The sequence below is a fragment of the Lolium perenne genome, chromosome 1 (genome assembly GCF_019359855.2).
Source record: "Lolium perenne isolate Kyuss_39 chromosome 1, Kyuss_2.0, whole genome shotgun sequence".
Lineage (NCBI taxonomy): Eukaryota > Viridiplantae > Streptophyta > Magnoliopsida > Poales > Poaceae > Lolium > Lolium perenne.
The window spans coordinates 238,229,844-238,255,264 of record NC_067244.2 but is presented as its reverse complement, the minus strand read 5'-3'; the positions used below and the strand labels follow the sequence as shown (position 1 = coordinate 238,255,264).

General features: G+C 46.0%; 1 protein-coding gene and 1 pseudogene across 1 annotated transcript; both read left to right on the top strand.

The window, feature by feature from the left end:
• The window catches only part of LOC127337236 (uncharacterized), a 37,492-nt pseudogene extending 33,760 nt beyond the window's left edge, over positions 1 to 3,732 (top strand).
• An 18,034-nt stretch (positions 3,733 to 21,766) lies between these two features.
• LOC127324854 (nucleosome assembly protein 1;2) lies at positions 21,767 to 25,129 on the top strand. Its single transcript, XM_051352265.2, has 11 exons — positions 21,767 to 21,946; positions 22,048 to 22,091; positions 22,214 to 22,309; positions 23,044 to 23,136; positions 23,416 to 23,497; positions 23,624 to 23,688; positions 23,819 to 24,003; positions 24,095 to 24,272; positions 24,350 to 24,393; positions 24,479 to 24,671; positions 24,773 to 25,129. Exons 1-11 carry the CDS (start codon positions 21,883 to 21,885, stop codon positions 24,836 to 24,838), a joined length of 1,110 nt encoding a protein of 369 aa, XP_051208225.1. The 5' UTR covers positions 21,767 to 21,882; the 3' UTR covers positions 24,839 to 25,129.
• The last annotated feature ends 292 nt before the right edge of the window (positions 25,130 to 25,421 follow it).

Here is a 25,421-nt window from a genome sequence, read left to right as displayed (position 1 = left end):
GCGACTCATCGCCACCGGCTCGCCATGCTCCGCAACTCATCATCACCGGATCGTCACGTTCGCCGACTCGCCCTCCGTCTATTCGCCGGGCGGCCACATCAACTCTGCCAATATTTGACAGCTAAGTTTGTTTATATTCATAAATGTTATATAAGTTTGAAACAAATTCACCTGTTGGTTCGATCTCCAAAGCCAACCACGCAGTCGCATACAACCCTTTTAGGGACTACATAACAATAATTAAGATCGGTTTCGGTTTTGTCTGCTGTTTATTCGCGTCTGTCGAAGTAGTGAGGTTGGGTACCAAAAGGTCAACTTTGTCTCCGGGTTCAACGGCTGGCATCGCGTCCCTGTTACCTGGCAAGCGTTTGATGCTGGAGGTCTACCTACTCATGAAAAGATACGCATAAACCTTTCATACCGCTAACTGATCCGTTTAACAATGCGTGTTTTATCTACAAGTCGCACGTATTTACAAGTGTTCAATATATTTCATAAATACACCTTATTGCAGTTGTACTTGTTTCTCTTTCTCAGCAAAACGGCCTGGTGTATTACTCGCCACTCGCCATGCTCGGGGACTTGGCGCGCTCCAGACAGCGCCACTCGTCGGTCGCCCGAGCTCGCCATCCGCCACGATCGGGGACTCGACGCGCTCCAGACAGTGCCGCTCGCCGGGGGATCCCTCAATTTCGTCGTCAACGCCATCGCCGAGATTGAAGACAAGAAAAGGTAGATCCAACTCACGAGCAGTACAGCCGCCGCGGCCGATTCGGCGAGCATGCGTATACGCGGAGCCAGTACACCGCAGGCGGGGCGAACGGCGAGTCGACCGGCTCACATATACATCGTTTGGAGAATTGCCTCGTTAGATGAGATCGGGTCGGAAACCTGGAAATTGCTTGTCTGCATACTCTCATGGATCGTCAAGTTGCCATCAAGTCCATATACAAAGCTTCAAAGAAGAAGAGAAGCACTCGATCATTGCATACAGCCATGCACGATTCATGAATTTTTTCTATTTAATCTAGTCTCATTCAATGATTATTCTACACATCAATTATTTTACCTGGATTTACTCATCCACATGATTACATGTCTATCTCGTATTGCATATTTCCTTTGGAGCATCGACCTGGAAATAATCAAGGGCTCGCCCCGGCCGTTGGCCGGAAGCTGCATACTTGGCTGCTCCGCTACGTACGCAGATGACCAGGCGCGGCTCGCCACAGCACAACTTTGTCTACCGCGTCGACCATGTTCGCCACAGCACGAGCGTCGCCGACTTGCTGTACTCAGGGACTTGGCACGCTCCCGACGACGCCGCTCGCTGGTCGCCGGTCGCCCGAGCTCGCCATCCGCCACGCTCGGGGACTCGGCGTGCTCCAGATAGCGCCGGTCGCCCGAGCTCGCCATCCACCATGCTCGGGGACTCGGCACGCTACAGACAGCGCCAGTCGTCCGACCTCGCCACTCTTCACGCTCGGGGACTCGGCGCGCTACAGACAGCGCTACTCGCCGATCGCTCGAGCTCGCCATCCGCCACGCTCGGGGACTCGGCGCGCTCTAGACAGCGCCGGTCGCCGGTCGCCCGAGCCCGCCATCCGCCACGCTCGGGGACTCGGCGTGCTCCAGATAGCGCCGGTCGCCCGAGCTCGCCATCCACCATGCTCGGGGACTCGGCGCGCTACAGACAGCGCCAGTCGCCCGACCTCGCCACTCTCCACGCTTGGGGACTCGGCGCGCTACAGACAGCGCTACTCGCCGATCGCCCGAGCTCGCCACTTGCCACGCTCAGGGACTCGGCGCGCTCCAGACAGCGCCGCTCGCCGGTCGCCCGAGCTCGCCATCCGCCACGCTCGGGGACTCGGCGCGCTACAGGCCAGTCGCCCGATCTCAACACTTGGCGCGCTGCATACGGCGCTACTCGCCGGTCGCCCGACCTCGCCGCTCGCCACGCTCGGGGACTCGGCGTGCTCCAGACAACGCCAGTCGCTGGTCGCCTGGGCTCGCCACTCGCCACAACGCGACTCAGTCCGCCGTGTCGACCTTGTCCACCGCGTCGACGCCGTTCGCCATGCCACCGGCTAAACGCCGCGCAACTCCGTCCGCCGTGTCGACCCCGTGTCCGCTGCGTCTACTGCGCCACAGCGCGCCTCAGTCCGCCGCGTTGAGCATGACTCCGCCGCGCCGACTTCGCTCCGTGCGACCCCTTCCACAGCGTCGACCCCGTGTCCGCTGCGTCCACTGCGCCACGGCGCGCCCTAGTCCGCCGCGTAGACCATGTCCGCCGCGTCGACTTCGCCAACTCCGAGTCGCCAAAGAGAGCTCTGCGCCATGCCGCGCACCTCACCACTAGGTGTCCTCTTCCTTCGGGATGAAATTTCAATTGCCGTCATCAACCTTTGGCAGAGAAGCCCGAACTGGCTAAGTAGTGCGAGCTCCGGCTCGACCACTGCGACGCCAGGGGAAGGACCTCCATTGGAGTCGCACGCTCGACTGGCCTTACGGGCCAAGATGACCGGCTCGGCTCTGCCTCCGAGCACCCATGTCCCTCTCTACCTTGGACAGAGCGACCTGAAAAGCTAAGTACTGCGCTAGCGAGGTCGCCACAGCGGCCCAACGTGTCCAGGAAAAACGCCGAGTACGGAGCCCTCCTTGGGGTCGCTAAGCGACTGGCCTCCCGGGCCACGAGATGCGACTCGCCTCCGCAGTCATCATGCAAACAAATCGCCCTCCTCTACCTTAGGCAGGTGACTTGAACGGCTAAGTACTTCGACCAGGGACCCCGCAAAACGGACCCGCGGCTCGCCAAGGAAAACACGCCAAATCAAGAACCCCTTTGGAGTCGCCACGCGACTGGCCCCACGGGCCACGACGAGAGGCACGCTATAAAAAACAGCGTCAAATAAACGCCACCCATGAGGCTGCTACTCGCGCTATATGACTACGTACTACGACTGGGGACGCCCGGCTCGGCAAGGAAAACAGTCAAGCGGTAGCCTTCATTGGCGACATGCATAAAATTACTTAGTCGCCACAGCGACATTGCTCATTACATTTTTACAAATTCAAGGCCCTAACACTGGCCCATACAAAAAAATTGTTTTATTTTTCTGCTGCAGGAACAGCACCAGCAGTGGCGACCTACTCGCCATCCTTGCCATCAGCATCGCCTGCACCTTCGCCACGCTCGGGGATTGGCCGGACGCCGGTCTCCGAGATTCGTCCTCGCCACGCTCGGGGACTGGCCGGACGCCGGTCTCCAGGATTCATCTTCGCCACGCTCGGGGACTGGCCGGCCGCCGGTCTCCGGGATTCGTCCTCGCCATGCTCGGGGACTCGCCAGTCGCCAGTCTCCCGGACTTGCCCTCGCCATGCTCGGGGACTCGCCGGTCCCCCGGACTCGCCAGCCTCGCCAGCCTCCGCGGGTCGCCACTCGCCATGCTCGGGGACTCGCCGGTCCGCCGAACTCGCCAGCCTCCGCGGGTCGCCACTCGCCATGCTCGGGGACTCGCCAGTCTCCCGGACTTGCCCTCGCCATGCTCGGGGACTCACCGGTCGCTGTTCTCCGCAGCTCGCCACTCGCTGTTCTCCGTGACTCGCCACTCGCTGCATTCGCGGACTAACTTCGCTTGGGCGACACGCCCAGATGTCAAGGAGAATAAGACTCAAGCCGCCTTCATCGAAGCCGACTCGAGCCTCGGGGACTACACCCACTGGATACACTGAGCGCATCTCCAGCGCAATGACATCTCGGCAATGAAGCCGGAAAAACTGCTCGGTGGCTCGACGTCGACCCTCGCTCCGAATTGCAGCCCGTCTCCTCCACCACGACAAATCCAAAGTGCGTCGGGGGTGCCGCATGTTTACATCAACAACTACAACATCAACTCCTATCATGTTCGAGCTCAGGGGCTCCGCGTCCACAATACCATGCTCGCTGTTGCACAGAACGCCCCAAAAGCACCGCGTCCACATCGGCACACTACAGCGTGGTCGCGCGTGCAGCGTCAAGCACAACACCGCTGCCTAGCACCACGCACGGGCAATGGCCTCCGTAAGTTCATCAGTTTCGTTTATTGACTTCGGAATCAGAGGCCGATCGGTAATGAGTTCCCCTACTATTTTATTCATTCATAACGTAACTTGATTGATCTCCACAAAGGTGTACTCGTCTCTTTATTTTCCTATTGACTGGAATACTACGGTCATGGATACTAACATCTTGTTACAACTCATCTGCATACGAGCGACCGAATGTTTGGGCGTACCAGCCCCAGCGCGGACTCATCAACGCCGACTGGTTCACGCCGACTGGCTCTCACCGACTGGCTCTCGCCGACTGGCCCTCACCGACTTGTTCATGCCGATTGTCCTACACCGACTGGCTCGCTTCGACCGCTTCCTGCTTCACGGTTATTTCCTCTGTTTCAGGAGCCCGTCGCCGATTCGCCACAGTCCATCGCCAAGCCTCTTTGTTCCTTGCCTCAAGCCCGCGTCGAATCCACGACGCGCTCGGGGACTACTGATGGGGATACGCCCAAGGGGGCCCATCACCCAGCTCACTCGCCAGTTGAGAAGAGCGTAGGACAGCCCCAGTCGGCGGGCGACTGGGCCATGCGCCCTAGCGACTGAAGCCCGGAGCGACTGAAGCCTGGAGCGACTGGATCTGCAAAAGGCCCATGAAGCGTAGCGGCCCAAATAGCCTTATACCTGTAAACCCTAACTGGCTGCCTATATAAAGCCACCAGGGGCACCCCTTGAAGGGGGCATCTCATCATACATGTAATCTCTCATTAGACACAATCTCCCCCTCCGCCTCCGGCGGCTACCCCAAAGCAAGTCGCCTAACGCCGGCGACACTATGATCATAGTAGATTTCTAGCAGGACGTAGCGATCCTCCACCGAGGGGACGTGAACCTGGGTACATCGTGTGCCGACTCGTTTTCGGAATCTCCAACGCCGCCTTGCTCCATACCTCTCATGTGCTACCCCGTAGCATCTGCCGTGGTCAAAACCTCGACAATCATAATTTGTTCTAATAATAGAATCAAAAGGTAACTTCATTCTCTTTCTAGGGAAGTGTTTCATACCTTTCTTGAGAGGAAATTGATATTTAATATTACCTTCCTTCATATCAATGATAGCACCAACAGTTCGAAGAAAAGGTCTTCCCAATATAATGGGACAAGATGCATTGCATTCAATATCCAAGACAACAAAATCAACGGGGACAAGGTTATTGTTAACGGTAATGCGAACATTATCAACTTTCCCCAAAGGTTTCTTTGTAGAATGATCAGCAAGATTAACATCCAAATGACAATTTTTCAGCGCTGGCAAGTCAAGCATATTATAAATTTTCTTAGACATAACAGAAATACTTGCACCAAGATCACATAAAGCATTACAATCAAAGTCATTGACCTTCATCTTAATGATGGGCTCCCAACCATCCTCGAGCTTCCTAGGAATAGAAGCTTCGCGTTCTAATTTCTCTTCTCTAGCTTTTATGAGAGCATTTGTAATATGTTTTGTGAAAGCCAAATTTATAGCACTAGCATTAGGACTCTTAGCAAGTTTTTGTAAGAACTTTATAACTTCAGAGATGTGGCAATCATCAAAATTCAAACCATTATAATCTAAAGCGATGGGATCATCATCCCCAATGTTGGAAAAAATTTCAGCAGTTTTATCACAGGCAGTTTCAGCAGTTTTAGCAGTTTCGGGCAGTTCTTCGCGCTTTGCATTAGAAGTGGAAACATTGCTAACACCAATTCTTTTATTAGTAATAGTAGGAGGTGCAGCAACTTGTGTAGCATTAGCATTACTAGTGGTGGTAATAGTCCAAACTTTAGCTATATTATCTTCTTTTTCATTTTCTTCTCTTTCCCATCTAGCCCGCAATTCGGCCATCAATCTTATATTCTCATTAATTCTAACTTGGATGGCATTTGCTGTAGTAACAATTTTATTATGATGATTTTCATTAGGCATAACTTTCGATTTCAAAAGATCAACATCAGCAACAAGACTATCGACTTTAGAAGCAAGTATATAAATTTTCCCAAGCTTTTCTTCAACAGATTTGTTAAAAGCAGTTTGTGTACTAATAAATTCCTTAAGCATGGCTTCAAGTCCAGGGGGTGTGTTCCTATTATTGTTGTAAGAATTCCCATAAGAATTACCATAGCCGTTGCCATTATTATAAGGATATGGCCTATAGTTGTTACTAGAATTGTTCCGGTAAGCATTGTTGTTGAAATTATTATTTTTAATGAAGTTTACATCAACATGTTCTTCTTGAGCAACTAATGAAGCTAACGGAACATTATTAGGATCAACATTAGTCCTATCATTCACAAGCATAGACATAATAGCATCAATCTTATCACTCAAGGAAGAGGTTTCTTCGACAGAATTTACCTTCTTACCTTGTGGAGCTCTTTCCGTGTGCCATTCAGAGTAGTTAATCATCATATTATCAAGAAGCTTTGTCGCCTCGCCAAGAGTGATGGACATAAAGGTACCTCCAGCAGCTGAATCCAATAGGTTCCGCGAAGAAAAATTTAATCCTACATAAAAGGTTTGGATGATCATCCAAGTAGTCAGTCCATGGGTTGGGCAATTTTTAACCAAAGATTTCATTCTTTCCCATGCTTGTGCAACATGCTCAGTATCCAATTGTTTAAAATTCATTATGCTACTCCTCAAAGATATAATTTTAGCAGGGGGATAATATCTACCAATAAAAGCATCCTTGCATTTAGTCCATGAATCAATACTATTCTTAGGCAGAAATAGCAACCAATCTTTAGCTCTTTCTCTTAATGAGAAAGGGAACAATTTTAATTTTATAATATCACCATCTACATCTTTATACTTTTGCATTTCACAAAGTTCAACAAAATTATTGAGATGGGCAGCAGCATCATCAGAACTAACACCAGAAAATTGCTCTCGCATAACAAGATTTAGTAAAGCAGGTTTAATTTCAAAGAATTCTGCTGTAGTAGCAGGTGGAGCAATGGGTGTGCATAAGAAATCATTATTATTTGTGGTTGTGAAGTCACACAACTTAGTATTTTCAGGAGTACCCATTTTAGCAACAGTAAATAAAGCAAACTAGATAAAGTAAATGCAAGTAACTAATTTTTGTGTGTTTTTAATATAGAGTGCAAGACAGTAAATAAAGTAAAACTAGCAACTAATTTTTTTTGTATTTTGATTTAGTGCAGCAAACAAAGTAGTAAATAAAACTAAGCAAGACAAAAACAAAGTAAAGAGATTGCGATGTGGAGACTCCCCTTGCAGCGTGTCTTGATCTCCCCGGCAACGGCGCCAGAAAAAGAGCTTGATACGCGTACAGCACGCGTCCGTTGGGAACCCCAAGAGGAATGTGTGATGCGTACAGCGGCAAGTTTTCCCTCAGTATGAAACCAAGGTTTATCGAACCAGTAGGAGCCAAGAAGCACGTTGAAGGTTGATGGCGGCGAGATGTAGTGCGGCGCAACACCAGGGATTCCGGCACCAACGTGGAACCTGCACAACACAAACCAAGTACTTTGCCCCAACGAAACAGTGAGGTTGTCAATCTCACCGGCTTGCTGTAACAAAGGATTAGATGTATAGTGTGGATGATGATTGTTTGCAGAAAACAGTAGAACAAGTATTGCAGTAGATTGTATTTCAGTATAGAGAATTGGACCGGGGTCCACACTTCACTAGAGGTGTCTCTCCCATAAGATAAACAGTATGTTGGGTGAACAAATTACAGTTGGGCAATTGACAAATAGAGAGAGCATGACCATGCACATACATATTATGATGAGTATAGTGAGATTTAATTGGGCATTACGACAAAGTACATAGACCGCTATCCAGCATGCATCTATGCCTAAAAAGTCCACCTTCAGGTTATCATCCGAACCCCCTCCAGTATTAAGTTGCTAACAACAGACAATTGCATTAAGTATTGCGCGTAATGTAATCAATAACTACATCCTCGAATATAGCATCAATGTTTTATCCCTAGTGGCAACAGCACATCCATAATCTTAGAGGTTTCTCTCACTCCCCCAGATTCACGGAGACATGAACCCACTATCGAGCATAAATACTCCCTCTTGGAGTTACTAGCATCAACTTGGCCAGAGCATCTACTAATAACGGAGAGCATGCAAGATCATAAACAACACATAGATATAAATTGATAATCAACATAACATGGTATTCTCTATTCATCGGATCCCAACAAACACAACATATAGAATTACAGATAGATGATCTTGATCATGTTCGGCACCTCACAAGACCCGACAATTAAGCACAATGAGGAGAAGACAACCATCTAGCTACTGCTATGGACCCATAGTCCAGGGGTAGACTACTCACACATCACTCCGGAGGCGACCATGGCGGCGTAGAGTCCTCCGGGAGATGATTCCCCTCTCCGGCAGGGTGTCGGAGGCGATCTCCTGAATCCCCCGAGATGGGATTGGCAGCGGCGGCGTCTCTGGAAGGTTTTTCGTATCGTGGCTCTCGGTACTGGGGGTTTCGCGACGAAGGCTATTTGTAGGCGGTAGGGTAGGTCAGGGGGCGTCGCGAGGGGCCCAGGGGACAGGTCGGCGTGGCCAAGGGTGGGGCCGCGCCGCCCACCCTCCTGGCCACCTCGTGGCCCCACTTCGTTGACTCTTCGGTCTTCTGGAAGCTTCGTGGCAAAATAGGACCCTGGGCGTTGATTTCGTCCAATTCCGAGAATATTTCCTTACTAGGATTTCTGAAACCAAAAACAGCAGAAAACAGCAACTGACAATTCGGCATCTTGTTAATAGGTTAGTTCCAGAAAATGCATAAATATGACATAAAGTGTGCATAAAACATGTAGATATCATCAATAATGTGGCATGGAACATAAGAAATTATCGATACGTCGGAGACGTATCAGCGGTGTCGATGGAGAAGCCTTCCGGGGGCACTTCCCCGTCCCGGCGGCGTGCCGGAACAGAGACTCCTGTCCCCCAGATCTTGGCTTCGCGATGGCGGCGGCTCTGGAAGGTTTCTCGTACCGTGGCTTTTCCGTATCGAAGATTTAGGTCAGGGACCTTTAAATAGCCGAAGAGGCGGAGTCGGAGGGTCGACGAGGCGGTGACACCACAGGGGGGCGCGGCCCACTCCCTGGCCGCGCCAGCCTGGTGTGTGGGGCCCCCAGGGCTCCCATCTGGTGGCTCTCGGGTGTTCTGGAAGCTTCGTGGAATTTTAAGACTCTGGGCGTTGATTTCGTCCAATTCCGAGAATATTTCCTTACTAGGATTTCTGAAACCAAAAACAGCAGAAAACAGGAACTGGCACTTCGGCATCTTGTCAATAGGTTAGTTCCGGAAAACGCATAAAATCATCATAAAGTGTGAACAAAACATGTAGGTAATGTCATAAAACAAGCATGGAACATAAGAAATTATCGATACGTTGGAGACGTATCAGTCACCCAGCGGTGCATCGAGCACATAGAGCAGTTGTCCAGCAGTGAGGACAATCCTCATATTACGAAACTAGTCCGTAAAGTTGCTTCCATTGTTTTTCAGCTTTTCTTTCTCTAGGGATGAATTAAAATTGATGGTAGAGGCCGCCATAATCTACAACATATTTGCAAAGAATTTAGACTAAGTTCATGATAAATTGATTTCAAATTTTAATTCTTTAAAGTAACTAGGTGAACTCCCACAAAACAACATCCCTCACGCTGACTTAGTGATTACATGAACCAAAATCCACTACACCAAGTTCGATCATCACGAGGGATGATGTAGCTTCAATGGCGAACAATCAACATTTTCATCATATCAATCATATGACTCATGCTCTACCTTTCGGTATTCCATGTTTCGAGGTCATGTCTGTACATGCTAAGATCGTCAAGTTAAACCTTAGTTTCTGCATGTGCAAAACTGGCTTGCACCCGTTGTATGCACACGTTGAATCTATCACACCCGATCATAACGTGATGCTTCGAAACAACGAGTCTTAAAAATGATGCTAACCAAGGACGAACATTTATTATCTTGAGTTTTAGTGAGAGGGACCATATTATAATGCTATCGTCGTGATCTAAGCAATACAAGATGCATAAAAAGGATTAACATCACATGCAATTCATAATGTGATATGATATGGCCCTTTGTCTTGCGCCTTTGATCTTCATCTCCAAAGCACGGGCATGCTCTCCATCATCTATGGGCATGATCTCCATCATTGTCGGCGAGGCGTCAAGGTCAATGGCGTCGTCTTCATGGTTGTCCACCACATGTAGCAACTATTACAACTACTTTGAAATAAAACTACAACATGATGCATTGAAACAAAATTAAAGACAACCATAAGGCTTATGTTGGTTGCCACAATACAATAAAGATCATCTCATGCATCAAATATAATCACAATCATATCATGGCCATATCACATCACATGCCCCTGCAAAAACAAGTTAGACGCTTCTACTTTTTGTTACATATTTTACGTGGCTTGGGGCTTTCGAGTAAGATCCGATCTACCTACGAACAAGAACCACAACGTTGATAAAAATTGTTGTTAAGCCACCAATTGTAAGTTGAATCTTAACTATGGTGAGAGAGACAAACACCCGCAAAGCCACTTGTGCAATACGAGTTGCACGTCGAGCGTGGAACAAATCTCATGAACGTGGTCATGTAAAGTTAGCCCGAGCCGCTTCATCCCACCATGCCGCAAGATGCAAAGTACACAAGAGAGAGGCGGTAACAAAAGAATCAACGCCCACAAAACCATTGTGTTATACTCGTGCAACCAATCAATGCATAAACCTGGCTCTGATACCACTGTAGAATTCGTAGTATAGAAAACATAAAAATTCCTATCGCTAGAACGAATAAAGAGCCAAGATCTAATCTACAAGATGGTAGCAACGGGATGGGATCAACGTACCCTCGAAGATCGCTAAGCGTTAACGAGGTTGTACGTGTGGTTGATGTAGTCGATCACTTGCCGCTCTCAAGAGCGAGTAGAAGATCCCGCCGGTGTCGCGATCGGGTAGCACCTCCGCACTCGGTCACACATACGGTATTGATGAAGACGTCCTTCTCCCTGTTCCAGCGTGCTGTGGAAGTAGTAGATCCTCCTCGAAATCCCAACAGCACGACGGCATGGTGATGGTGGTGGTGGAGATCTTCTGCAGGGCTTCGCCGTCCCTCTGCGAGAGATAGGTGGAGGAGGGGTGGCGCTAGGGTTTGGGAGGGGGTGGGGCGCCGGCCTTGGAGCCCTTGAGGTGGTGTGGCCAATGTTGTGGCCGGCCCCTCCCCTCTCCTCCTCTATATATAGGTGGAAAACCCTAGGTCCCAATCATAGCCCCTCTAGAGTCCTATTAGAAATTTGCCATAATACATAACGTCAAAACCTAGTCAGAGAGGGACTCTCCCCCTTTCCTTGTGGTGTGGCCAGCCATGATGGTGGAGTCCACCATGGACTCCACCTTACCACCTAGTGGGTCGGCTAGGGCTGGGACTCCACTTGCCTTAGTGAAATATTTCAGATGATTCTAGAACTTTCTAAAACCTTCCATAAATACACCAGACCATTCCCAAACTTGGAATTTTACTTCCCATATATGAATCTTATTCTCTGGACCATTTCAAAACTCCTCGTAATGTCCTGGATCTCATCCGACACCCCCGAACAATATTTGATCTCCATTCCATATTCCATATCTACTTAAAACGATATCAATCTTAAGTGTGTCACCTTATGGTTCGTTAACTATGCAGATATGATCGAGACACTTCTTCGATTAATAACCAATATCGGGACCTGAAGATCCATAATGGCTCCTACATATTCAACGATGACTTCGTGATTGAAAGAACCATTAACATATGCTACCGATTCCCTTTGCCACGTGATACTTTACTTATCCGAGGTTCGATCAGCGGTATCTCTATACCTAGTTCAACCTCGTTACCGATAAATACTCTTTACTCGTACTGTGATATGATATCCCTTGTGACCTAGTCACATGCTTGCAAGCTAATTGGATGGCATTCCACCGAGAGGGCCCAGAGTATATCTATCTGTCATTTGGATGGACAAATCCCACTCTTGATCCATGTGCTTCAACTCATACTTTCAGAACACTTATGCCACCTTTATAACCACCCAATTATGAAGTGGTGCTTGATGTCATCAAAGTATCCAATCGGTCTAAGTGATTAGCATGATCTCATGGTCGAAGGATTATGTTACTATGTATCTTAAAGCTTGTAGCAAAACAAACTTAATGACTAGATCAAATGCTATGCTTACTATGGGTGTGTGTCCATCACATCATTCACCTAATGATATGATCTTGTTATTAATAACATCGAATGCTTATGATCAGAAAACCATGATCATCTTATTAATCAACAAGCTAGTTTAACAAGAGGCTTACTAGGGACTCTTTTATGTTTACAAAACACACAAGTATTATTGTTTCTGGTTAATACTATTATAGCATGAGATGTAAATATTTATCATAAACACAAAGATATAATAATAACCACTTTATTATTACCTCTTGGGTATATCGCCAACATGAATGGCCACACTTGACTATGAATAGGTTTGTTTATATGTATTTCTGGCGTTTTCCTATGACCAAATTGATGTGATTTCCCCTCTGCGCGGAGAATGATTTCCTGACCGTTTGCAGCGAAAAGCAATTATGTGAAGTAATTTTATTTTGGCTTTCCACAAGGATTTGACCATACGAACAATTGGTCCCCAACTCAGCAGATAGCCAACTCTTTCTTCTTAGCAAGGTATGCTTTTATGCAACCTATTTAGATGCATATTACCTGCTACGATGATTTCTGTATGTTAGTTTGTCATGTTCATTTACATATATAATTCTGTTTTAACTTTTTCTGCAGGTTAGGGTATGCCTTCTACCTTTGGGGTGTGCGACAGGTATACCTTCTTGGTTTGGAGCACTTTTGTTATGAACTTGTCATTTTTCTTACATTTCTCTATTGTATACATCTCCCATACTTCTCTTCCAGTTATAATGTCCTGACTCTTCAATCCTACTTTAGGGATAAAAAGAAACTGGGTTGAATTCGGGAACAGTGCGGTATGTATGATTCTTAATCTTCTCAAGGACAATTTGCAAGTGAATAGTTATCGTATTCGAATAACATAATATTTTAAGGTTTTCCTCAAAGCCACTTCTGTAGCAGTATAACTCCTATGTTAATTTTGAATCTTCCTGAATTCATGGACCTTCAAAATGCTTGTTTTGACCTTGCTTCCTTGAAAAATTGTTACACCAACTCTTAGACTGAGCAACCATTCACAAACTGAATGTAACCTCTTCACAAACTTACATATTTGAATGACTCCCTTGTTTTTAATTTAATATGATCAACTGTTGGAGAAGAGAACAAGTTATATTATGATATCGTTCAATGCGTAGTATTCATCATAGGTTACTTTCAAAAATCTTTCAGGTCGAATAAATCTACTTACAAAATGCATATGCTCCCATATTTTTTTGTTTTGAAAGTTGGAATCATCTTATCCTCCATTGCAATTTACTTTGGTGTTGCATTCCGTGGAGATGACCATACACTACTTTTGAAAAAGCACTTTGTTTGCAGAAAATTGTACTTTCAGGATGTCCCTAGTTAACTACCGAATTCTTGTACATATCTGTGCTCCCCACTTATCTGGATGCTATATTTAAGAGAAGGTTAGCTAGTTCGTATAGCCAAGGTTACTCTGAAAGTTTTTCAGAACTGGTGAAGAAGGCTAAAACCGTCTCATTTTGAAATGTACACATGTTGGATCTCTCGAAATTTCCAAATGTACATTTTGGTGCAGCAATTGACTGGCTGACGTTGGCATTTCCAGAACTGAGAACATTCCGAGCTTTCCATTGTTTGCTCTTTCAGTTTGAAGATTTGCAGTGCATGTTACTGACATGTCCATGGATTAAATAAGTTGATTTGCCAAGACGAGGGCAAGGGAAGTGGAGCTCAAAGAGAAAGAATTAGAGCTCATTGCATCGGTAATGGCCAAAGAGGTGGAGCTGAAGGAGAGAGAAGTTGAGCTGCAACGCCAAGCTGAGGACCACATGATCATGACCGCCGACTTGACCGCCATGAACAAGGTGAAGAGAGCTTGGTTCGAGAAGAGGTAGAAGAAGATCCTAGACCATACAAATTGAGTTGACAATCTCAATTTGTAATTTTTATATTTGTTCCTTATTCAAACTATGACACATTTCGTTTCCTTGGCCATGCTACATTTTATTTGATATTATTCTATATATTTAAGATGTTATTTATAAATCTGTGTGGCCAAATGGTCCATTTCCCAAAGAATTAGACCATATATTGACTGTGTTAGCCAAATAGGTGGCCGCTGCGTTGGGTGCACCGCGCAACTCAAAGCCCCGGGCGGACGCCGACCACTGTTCGCGTGTCCGCACGCCCACGCGCCCGTTTGCATCATGCCGTTGGAGATGGCATTACAGTGGCAAAATTTTCATTTCCTCTGTCAAGTGATGGACACTTTTTCCACCTCTTGAGTTCTGTACTTACCTTGAATTAATTTACTCTGCAAGATGAGGGATGATTGTAAAGAAACTAAGAGTGCGGCAAAGACGAAAAAGACGGTGTACGAAAAGATGTTTATACGACGCTATTCAAAAGCAGCTCAACAAGCCTCTACACACGAAATAAAGCGTGTCCACACGATAAAATAGACGTCTCTACATGTATTTTGTGTTATAGGATATGACAAACTTTATATGGCTACGGTTACCATCATTGTCATATGTTTGAGGACCGTAGCTCAAGTACACCTTAGGACGTGGGCAATCCCTATTCCCCGCTCAGAGCGGGAGCGATTCGCTCCTGCTTGAGACGGGTGGGCTGGCCCATTAGCACCTACCTTGTTTGGTTTCCCTTTTTTTTTTTGGCTTTCCCATGTTTTTGCGGTTCTGGTTTTTTCTTTTCGATTTTTGCTGGTTTTGCTGATTTCGAAATTTGTTCAGATTTTTTATTGTTCTAATTTTAAAAATGTTCATATTATAAAATTGTTTAAATTCGTAATTTGTTGAAATGTTCACTTTTCAAATTTGTTTAGTTGTAAAAAATGTCCAGTTTTAAAATTTTTCCTTTTTAAAAAATAATTTAAAAAATTGTTTGGCTTCTTAAAAGTATTTAAAATGGTTCACAAACAAAAAAAATAGGAAACAGAAAAAAGAAGAAAGAAAAAGACAAACGAAAAAATAGGGAGTACCTTTTGTTGGGCCGCGAACGGGAGGCCCATAGACTAGCTGCTTCAGGCGGGCTCGATGGTCGCTCCCGCTTAAAGCGGGCAATAGGAGCTCCCTAGGACGTGCCACCGAGCAGTAATACGCATATTTGAACTGAAGTTACACATGTCGGTACATTGAGCAAATAAGAGCATCTCCACCGGCGGCCTTGATAGCGGCCCCGATAGCGATTTGGGGGCCGGTGTCGTTTTTGGGCTCGCACCGGCGCGCCCCAAACGGCGCCGACCATTTTTCGAGCACAACAGAATCGCCGACATCCCCGTGCCGGCCCCTTGGCCAAGGGCGCGAATCGGGTGCGCAGACGCCTCGCGGAATGACGGTTTTCACTGGTGGCGGCGCCTTGTCAGCGAGAGGACGCGACGGTTCGCATCGGCCGCGACGCGGGAAGGTTGGTCGTCCACGTTTAATGGTCTCTCGCGCGGAAATTGAGGCGGCCACGAGGGCAGCGACTGGCCACGCGGCATCCAGTCGCCGTAAATGTGGGTAGTTGCCACCGCTATATAGTACGTACGCCGTCCACTACCGCCGCTCCATTCTCTCCTCTCATCTCCACCACCACCACTCCATTCTCTCCTCTCCACATCAAGATGTCGCGCCGTCTGACCACCTACTCGATGGTGGGCCTCAACGGCCGCGCGCTGCCTCCACCACCACCGCAGCCGCATGCCGACACAGAGAACAACTCCGACGAGGACGCAGACCCATGGTTCGCGGCGTGGCACGAGGCCTACGTCGCAGACGCGGAAGCAGAGGCGGCAGAGGAGGCAGCGCAGTCGGGCGAGCCGCCGCAGTCCCCCACCCACCCGAGCAGGCGACGACTTGCGTCGCTGAACGCGCAACGATACCAGCGGTTGAAGGAGGAGCAGCGCGAGTTCGTCAACGATGCGAACCTCGAGCACGTCCTCGAGATCTCGCGCCAGCGAGCGGCCGCAGAGGAGGCGGGACGCCGCTTCATGGAGGCGGAGCGACAGAAGCTCGTAGAGCTCAACGCTCATCGCCACTACGAGGCGTTCGCCCGCCAACAGGCGATGCGCGCCGAGATCGAAACTTCTCGGGAAAGGATGGAAGCGCGAGGACAACGCCGCCGACCAGCCCCTGCGACGCCGGCCGCCAAGCTCCACCGCTAGATGCGCGAAGCAAGGGAGGAGAAGCGGGCACGAACGCACGCGACAATGGCGAAGAACGATGACGATGCAGGGCCGTCGAGCGCCCCAACCGACGGCCAGTAGATCAGGATTAAGTTTAAAATTTAGTTATGTTTAAATTCGAGTTACTTTTGTATAAATTTTGTATAAATTTCCTATGAATTTAGGTTTTTAAATACTATTTTAAATTTCAAAATCTATCGAGGCTGACGTATAGGGGCACTGGTGTGGGAGCAGTATCCTCAAATAGAGGATGTTGTGCTGACGTTCCTTATACGGCAGTATCGACGACCCTAGCGGTGACTATTTAGAGCCGCCGATGGAGATGCTCTAATAGTTTCTTCGGCGTGTCACAACTCACAAATAGCAAATCTGTCCTTGCTATGCTCTGTCCACGATCGACTAACGTCACGGTTTCTCGTCGGCGAAGGCATTGAATGTGGATCTAGCGTTTCTCGTCGTGCCGGTGAGTACGTACGTGAACGATCGAGTCCGGACTCCAGACGCCGGTTCACGTGTAGCCGCGGTGAGCCATAAAGCATTGATGATTTTCCGATCGTGCCACTGGGACTGGATGCACGATGATGCAGACGAGCGGGTGCCGGCATCAGTGAATGTTGGACAGTCCGGCGAGCAAGCAATGGACCGGATGCGTATAGCACGAAAGGGATGTCGTCGGAAGGGGCAGCACGAAAAGGATGTCGTCGGAAGCAAGACAGGGAGCCTCCACCTCCCAAGCCGAGAATTCGTGCTTAAACTCGCCGGTCCATCACTTCCGCCTTTCTGAAGAAGAACAAAAGTACAGTACAAACTTAACCTGCCAACAGCCTCCAAGATCATATATACTCCTGGCTCTAGCATCTATTTTTAGAGAAATCCACCAATCTATTAATGATCAATAGTACAAAAAAAACTTTAAAAGTGTGAACCAAGCTGAGGTTGGGTGGTTAAGAGGATGATTGTACCCTTAACCCACCAAAGTTCAAATCTCGGATTTGATATCTATGTGTCTCATGAAGGCAGAATATTCATTCAGTGGAAGGCAGAGAAGACTTTATTATGATTTTGAGACGCATCCACCACCTCACCATATTGAGAAAGACACACCGCAAATATATAAAAAAGAAGAACTGAAAGCCTCCCACCGACGAGGGCATGTGGTTAGCTGCACCTTCAAGACCATCGGAGACGAGACAGATGAGTAGGGTCGCTACAAAAACGATGAAACTTTAGATTGGTTTTTCTAGATGGCCTCTTCTCTATTCGGTACTACCTCTTCTAGGGATTATAAGTCCCCCAGTATCCCTAGGTTGTAAATTTAACTAACGTAATAAAAAAAATATTACAAAACATATATCATTAGAATAGTTGAATGTTCTACTTTCCAATCACATAATTTTATATTGTATAACTCATGTTACGTTGATTAAATTGACAACCTAGAGAAATACGTGTCGGACTTATAATCTCTAACGGATGTAGGAACTTTGGTTTTAGCTTCAGGTGTGCGTGTTCTGTTTTGGGAATCTACAGAGATCCTCTCGGGAAGTTGTACGTACGTTCTTGCATAAATAAACCATCTGAAGCGGGCACGTCCTCTTTTCTAGCAGAGCTAATTACACTTGTAGTCCAACAACTTGTCTATCATGTGATGATTTGGTCCTACATCTTGCAAAGTGTGAAGCCACAGTCCTACAACTTGTAATCCATGTGAAGATTTGGTCCTCAATAAATCAGAGGATGACACGTGGCGTTACAGTTTTTGCAGAAAGACCCCCAAATTTTTTTTAACTTGCACATGTAAGCTTGGGTGCAGTCTTACATGTGGGACCAACCTGTCAGTCTAACGAAACAAATAAAATTAATACGTGCTATCTGGGAGATCGAACTCGCGAGCTGCTGCTTGGGTAAAGTCATCCTTGCCGCTACACCATGCAATGTTTTTGTTCAATGTCTAGGACGTACTTCTATTATATACAGATTACATTAATGTTTCCCTCTTTTGACAAGCCATGATGAATCTGGGGAAATAAGGTGGAGCACTCAGGTGTTACGCATCATGATATTTAAAAAAATCGGAAACTTCTATTTACATGTTTCAAAAAAAAGTTTAAATAATTTACACCCGTACATATCACCTTGACACTTGTGCAATTTTTTTTTAAATTAAAACCATATGTCACGTACACAAAAAAAGGGAAACTGGTAATTTGTTATATTGTCAACAGTTTACGTCCACTGCTTATATTGCTAACCGTGTATTTTTTTTTTTGAGAAACACAGTACAAACTCAGGCGCTCATATACACGCGCATACACTCACCTCTATGAACGCACACACGCACACCCTACCCCTATGAGCACCTCCAGAAGACTGAGCCGGCGGATTGGATCTTGAAATTGACGAAATCACCACAGGCGCCTCGTTGTCGACGAGAATGTCGCCTCCCACTGAATGAATATTCCGCCTTTATGAGACACACAGATGTTAAACCTAGGATTTGAACTCTGGTGGGCTGGGGGTACAACCACTCTCCTAACCACGCAACCTATATATTTTATTTAAACTTGGCATGCATATACTTGCATACATTCTCTACACACATAATTTATGATATATTTTCATGCATTTGGAGCATTTTATTACAAGTTCTCTTGTTCCAAAATAACTATTTTTAAGTCAGCGATAAGGACCACTTTTTAGAAAAGAATTATATTTGTACGTAAAATACATGAGAATATGTCACTTATGAACTAGACATATTAATAACTATCTAGTATAACTTATTTCCAATTCAACCGAGAAATCGTCACGTCTTTGATATATTGTCTAAATGTATTTTAGGTCTTTTTATGTATTTCCTTTTTACTAGAACTCATGTAGTAAGTGAAATACATCCATACAGGAGAACATGGACGTGTAAAATTTCTGAAATCATTGGTAATATATTTCATTTTATAAATATATGGTAGATTCCAACTACAATAGTATGTTATATGATAGAGTATTTTGTGTTTAAATTTTAAGAGAGAAATTGAGTTTTACATACATGTAGTAAATAATATTTTCCTGAAGGTTGTATTCGTCTACTGTTTCGTCCTATTTAATAGTTTGTATTAGGACAAGTCTTCCTCAAATCAGAAAAGGGAGTGTGTGTTGTCAAGTTAATATATACGTGCCAAGTTTATGTTACCTACACACACAAAAATACACGGTTCGCAACATAAGCAGTGGACATAAACTGTTCACAATATAACAAAGTACCAGTTTCTCCTTTTTGTGTAGATGACATATGGCTGTAATTTTTAAAAAAATTGCACAAGTATCAAGGTGACATGTACGGGTGTAAATTATTTAAACTTTTTTCTAAAACATTTAATGTTTTCTTGGTTGATGTAGCTTATTTTTTGCCCAGCCACTTTCAGCCATGGATGGTAATCTAAAACTCTTTTTAATTTTGTACCTGGACTAGAGTTTCAAAATTGTGTTTGTTGTCTCTTTTGGCAGACGCCTGGTTTCAAAATTGTGTTTGTAGTCCTCAATGATGAATAATATAATATTCTCAAGTTGTACATAAACTTGCTGTGCGCTCTGGTGGTAGACGTCTGTGCGAGCTGACCCTCGGTTGTGAGTTCGAATCACCAGTACGCACAGTTTTTGTATTGTTTATTTCGGTCGCACTGACAGGTAGGACCCGCATTCAAGGTCACATGCGCCTGATAAAAATATTAAGGGTTTTTCTGCAAAAACTAGAATGCCACGTGTCAGCTTCTGGTTAATTGAGGACCAAATCTTCACACGATTTACAAGTTGTAGGACCATGGCTTCACAGTTTGCAAGATGTAGGACCAAATCATCACATTATAGACAAGTTGTTGGACTACTAGTGTAATTAGCTCTTTCTAGCACGACAACGTGATAGAAAACCTCGACCGCGCGCGACAACTGCACCGCACGGTCGCACCCACGTTGGGCAAGTTGGATCATATCATTTTCCGTTCCCTCCATGTTCCTTGCAAAGTGTCTCGATGCCGCTCCTTTTCTGTTTCAAGAAAAATGGAAAGTGGCAGGCACAACACACCCTTTGCCACTTTGCCGGCAAACAGCAGCCGCTTCCTGCTACAAAGAGGCAACACAAAGTCAAAAAGTCAGTCAAATGTTACAAAAAATATATACATGAGACCCCTGTCAACCTGCATAGAACACGGCAGTATTTTCCGAGCAATGATTGCGTGTTTTATTATCTTGGAAACTAATTAAAAAAATTAATTTTAGGAAATATGGAATACATTGCTGGATGATGATGAGTTGCCTCTTCTACTAGTCTACTAGTTTATCAAAAACCCGAAAATCAATATTCCGGCAAAATGGTTTGTCTCTTACCGACGGTTGCACCTTGACATGTCCGCACCCTAACCACGAGTTCAGAGTTAAATCCACTCCTTTCCTTCCTCTCTTGGCTATATATAAAACACATCCTTCCATCTAATATTTTCCGAGTCTCCACTTCTTCACCCCCATGTAGCTACGTCGCCACCCTCACGCCGATGGGCGGATCCACCCTCCCCGCATGAGCTTATCAGCAGTGCGACTCTTTTTTTTTACTTTATGTTTCTATATGTATAAATTTCTCCAAAAAAAATAGCGCCATAGACATGTTTGTCCAGACTTCTAGAAGTTTATGGGCCCGCCAGTTCTTATGTCTCTACCCTCTGGCCTAGACGCTTGCCGCCGTGTCTCACGTTGTAGTCCATTTTATTTACCATGTCTTGAGCTTGCTCTCGGGTCGAAGTGATGGAAGGAGGTGGTTGCACCGCCAAGCGTGAGTTTCCCCTCCTTTGTTCACACCGCCGCTCTTTCACTGGTGGACATGGATCTACCGGCGAATCCGGTATATATTAACAAGAAAAATCTGTATTATTACTTCCTTATTAAAACTGACGATTTCCACCGCATTAATTGCCTCATAAATAAATAAATTCATTACAAATCTCTAAGATCCCAATTCTGCAAGCAAGGAGTACAACTGATTGACTGACGATGAGCTGGCCAATGGGGAAGAAGCCAGTCCATGTCTAGCACAGCCACAGCTCAGCACACACAGGACTCCCAGAATATTCCGACCAAGGGAAACAAAGAAAAAAAAACGGCCCCGTCACCCACCGACACGCGGGCCCGGTCCGGCGCGCCCGACCGCGCCGGTCCCGAGTCCAAACTCACGGCTTTTTCCCGGCTATAAATCTTGGCCCTCGGCTCGATCTCTTTTTTTATCCCTTCCTCCACCTCTCCACTCCCCCACGCAGCAGCCCCCCACGCGCCGCCGCCCCTAGGGTTTCTCCCTCGCCGCAGAACCCTTGCCCCGCGCCGCCGCCGCCGCCGCAGCCATGAGCGACGGCAAGGACGCCTTCGACCTCTCCGCCCTCGGCGCCGCCGTCCCCAACGCCGCAGGTACGCTCGCTCGCTGCTCCGCCTCCCCGCTCTCGATGTTACTGTTGCCGGTCGGTGCCCCCTGCGGTGTCTTAGTGATTTCGGTGGTTCTCATGATGCAGAGCTCAGCGCCGAGGACAAGGCAAACCTCGTGGAGTCGATTAAGGTGAGGTTTCCCGAACCACTTCTGCGGGGGATTTGGGTGTTGTCCTCGTTCATTTTTTTGGGGGGCATGGGATTGGTTATGTGGTGGTGGAGTCGTGCTGACTCGGCCTCGCGCTTCTGCAGAACACGCTGCAGGGATTGGCGGCCCGGCACACGGACGTGCTCGAGAGCCTCGAGCCCAACGTCAGGAAGCGCGTCGAGGTGCTCAGGGAGATCCAGGTAAAACAGGGCTCCAAACTCTTCTACCGATTTGCCATGCTTCTGTGGTGGCACGAGTTTGCAGTAGGTGATTTGTGCCATCCGGGTCATTAACTGTGCCTAACCAAGTACGATTTCTGTGATTCTGATGCACTTGTGGAAACGGTACAGCATGGTGTGGTGGTGTGTACTAGTACATGATTAATTAAGATCCTGATTGAGCACGGACTGTGCTGAATATAGCTTTCACGGTAGCTTATTATAGTTGGCATTCCTACTTACATTCTACGGAAATGCCACCAGCTGTCTATGTCTGCGTTTGGTTATCATTCCAGTATGACTCATGATACAGTGCATGCTATTAGTGGTGTATATATAATCCATATATTTTTTTCCCCTTCAGCAACTGTCTTATCTCAACAATGAGATGTTGGGACTGGCGCATCATCATCGATATAATATTATCTTATCTTTTTTCTAATATGTTCATCAGTTTGCTTGAAGCTTTTGTTTTTAGAGTTCTTTATCCTGTCTGTTTGGATTTCCCCTTCTTCTTACTTTGTGGAAATTTTCTGACTACTTCGATGTGTCCTGGCTCTATCACTATCACCAATATATTTTCAGTTGAATGTATACTATAGTGTTATACAGATCATTCCCTCCCTGTGTAATCACCACTTAAATGCTTGATTTTTGTTGAAAGTCCAGTTCTATCTGATGGCGTGACTAACTTGCCTTTGTTCAACATTTGACAGAGCCAACACGATGAACTTGAGGCCAAGTTCTTCGAGGAGAGAGCTGCACTTGAAGCTAAATACCAGAAGATGTACGAACCACTCTACTCAAAGGTAAGCTACTACTAATGTTGGTCTACTGCTATCTTCTGCACTATGTCATTTTGCTGCTTTATCATGTTGACAAATCTACTTCTAATTTTCCTTTTTTTATTGTAAAACTCTCACCTGTACCATGAATTACAAACTGTGGACTTGTATATTCTAGAGAGAGTTGTTTGTATGTTGCATGGTTTATACAGTGCAGACTCCCATATCTAATATTTTCTATATCATATTTGATGTCGTATGCCATGTTCCATCTGATGGATTTCTTCACCTGCAAATTGACAGCGTTATGAAGTTGTCAATGGTGTGGTCGAGGTAGAAGGTGTAACTAAAGATGATTCAGGGGAAGCTGCTGCAGATCAGAAAGGTGAATATATGCTTTGCCTGTTCTAGGATCTTTCAGTATTTTCATACTGGGAAGGAACCCTAATAATAAATGATGAATATGTAAACTGTAACTGTCTTTGACCTTTTTCATAATGCTTCCCTGCAGAGGAAAAGGGTGTGCCAGATTTCTGGTTTAATGCAATGAAGAACCATGAAATCCTAGCTGAGGAGGTGAGTCCTTGCATGTTTTTGCAATAGAAGTTCCTTCCCCGAACTGTTGATCATTTCTGTTTGAACTTGTCTTTAGATCCATTTGCAAAATAATTCCATGGCATCTAATTAATGCTTTACATGTATCCAGATCCAAGAGAGGGACGAGGAAGCTCTCAAGTACCTGAAGGACATCAAATGGTACAGGATTAGTGAGCCAAAGGGTTTCAAGCTTGAGTTTCACTTCAACACTAACCCATTCTTCAAGAATGAAGTGCTTACAAAAACATATCACATGATCGATGAAGATGAGCCAATCCTAGAGAAAGCCATCGGGTAATTAATATTTCATCTAACGTGGAGTTGTAATTGTTTTTGGATGCATCCATGGTTTCAGTAACGTTTCTTTTTTTTGTCCTTTTTCCAGTACTGAAATTGAATGGTATCCTGGAAAGTGCTTGACACAAAAGGTGCTAAAAAAGAAGCCAAAGAAGGGGTCAAAGAACACAAAACCTATCACGAAAATTGAAAACTGCGAGAGCTTCTTCAATTTCTTCAGCCCACCTCAAGTTCCTGATGACGAGGAGGAAATTGATGAGGATACAGTAAGTTCCTTCTCCTGTATATGTCTGCTCTTATATTTGAAACTTGAGCATGGACATGACTCGTCACATTTCTATAGGCTGAGCAGCTGCAGAACCAAATGGAGCAAGATTACGATATTGGGTATGCATATTATTTTGTATGCTGTACCACAGAACTAGTTTTAATGCTGGTTCCCTGTTCTAAATGCTCTTTTTTTGCTTGCCAGATCTACCATCCGAGACAAGATTATTCCACATGCTGTTTCATGGTTCACCGGAGAGGCTGCTCAAGATGAGGATTTCGATGGCATGATGGATGATGATGAAGATGACGATGAAGAGGGTGATGAGGATGAAGATGAGGACGAGGATGATGAGGAAGATGAAGACGATGATGATGATGATGACGCTCCTAAGAAGGTATGGAATCCTTTTGATACTTGTTGTGTGCTCTTGTTATAACTTGAGTAGATTCAATCAATAGATCCTCATAGCTTGCCCTCTTTTCTTGATTTCAACAGAAGGGTGGTAGAGTTCCTGCTGGGGAAGGGCAGGGAGAGCGGCCCGCGGAGTGCAAGCAACAGTAGAGGTGCTTCATACATGACCTGTTTCCGAAGATAATTATTCTCGGTTGAAGAATGTTTGGTTCTCCTTGAGGCTGTGTTCCTTTGCTTGGTTAATTCTGTGGAGCCATTGGGGGGAATGCGTTGGTTTTGTGGAACCAGTGGGGGATTTCGTTCTTCGGGACATGGTATTGTACGCTGGTAGAGCCTTTCCATTGTTGTACTGGGTTGAAATGCTTTGTGCGCTGCTTGGAGTGATCAATGTTGCCAGTTTGGTATGTCATATTGCAAATACCATGGGCATACTCTAGTCTACTTGATTTTGCCGGGAAATTTTGATCTAGGTATCTTGTTTGGGTTATACATTGTTTTGAACTGGATCTTAGCTAGTAGCTTGTTATGCCATCACTGAATTTGCAGCTCAAACGAGTACTGTTTTCATCTGCTGTATGTGCATGCTTGACAGATTGGGTAAATACCATGTTAGATACCCAAAGACTTGCACTGTTTTAACGTTGCCTACGCTTGAGATATTGAACAAAGTAGCAGCATCCGTGAACGGAGGAGGTCGCATCTGTATGGGAGGAGACCACTTGAGGCAGCGCCC

Bases quoted from the DNA above. Each gene is read 5' to 3' on its own strand.
- LOC127324854 (XM_051352265.2), top strand. From the start codon at position 21,883: ATGAGCGACGGCAAGGACGCCTTCGACCTCTCCGCCCTCGGCGCCGCC. The intron at 22,310-23,043 runs GTAAAACAGGGC...AACATTTGACAG, and splicing joins AGGTGCTCAGGGAGATCCAG to AGCCAACACGATGAACTTGA. The intron at 23,137-23,415 runs GTAAGCTACTAC...GCAAATTGACAG, and splicing joins ACGAACCACTCTACTCAAAG to CGTTATGAAGTTGTCAATGG.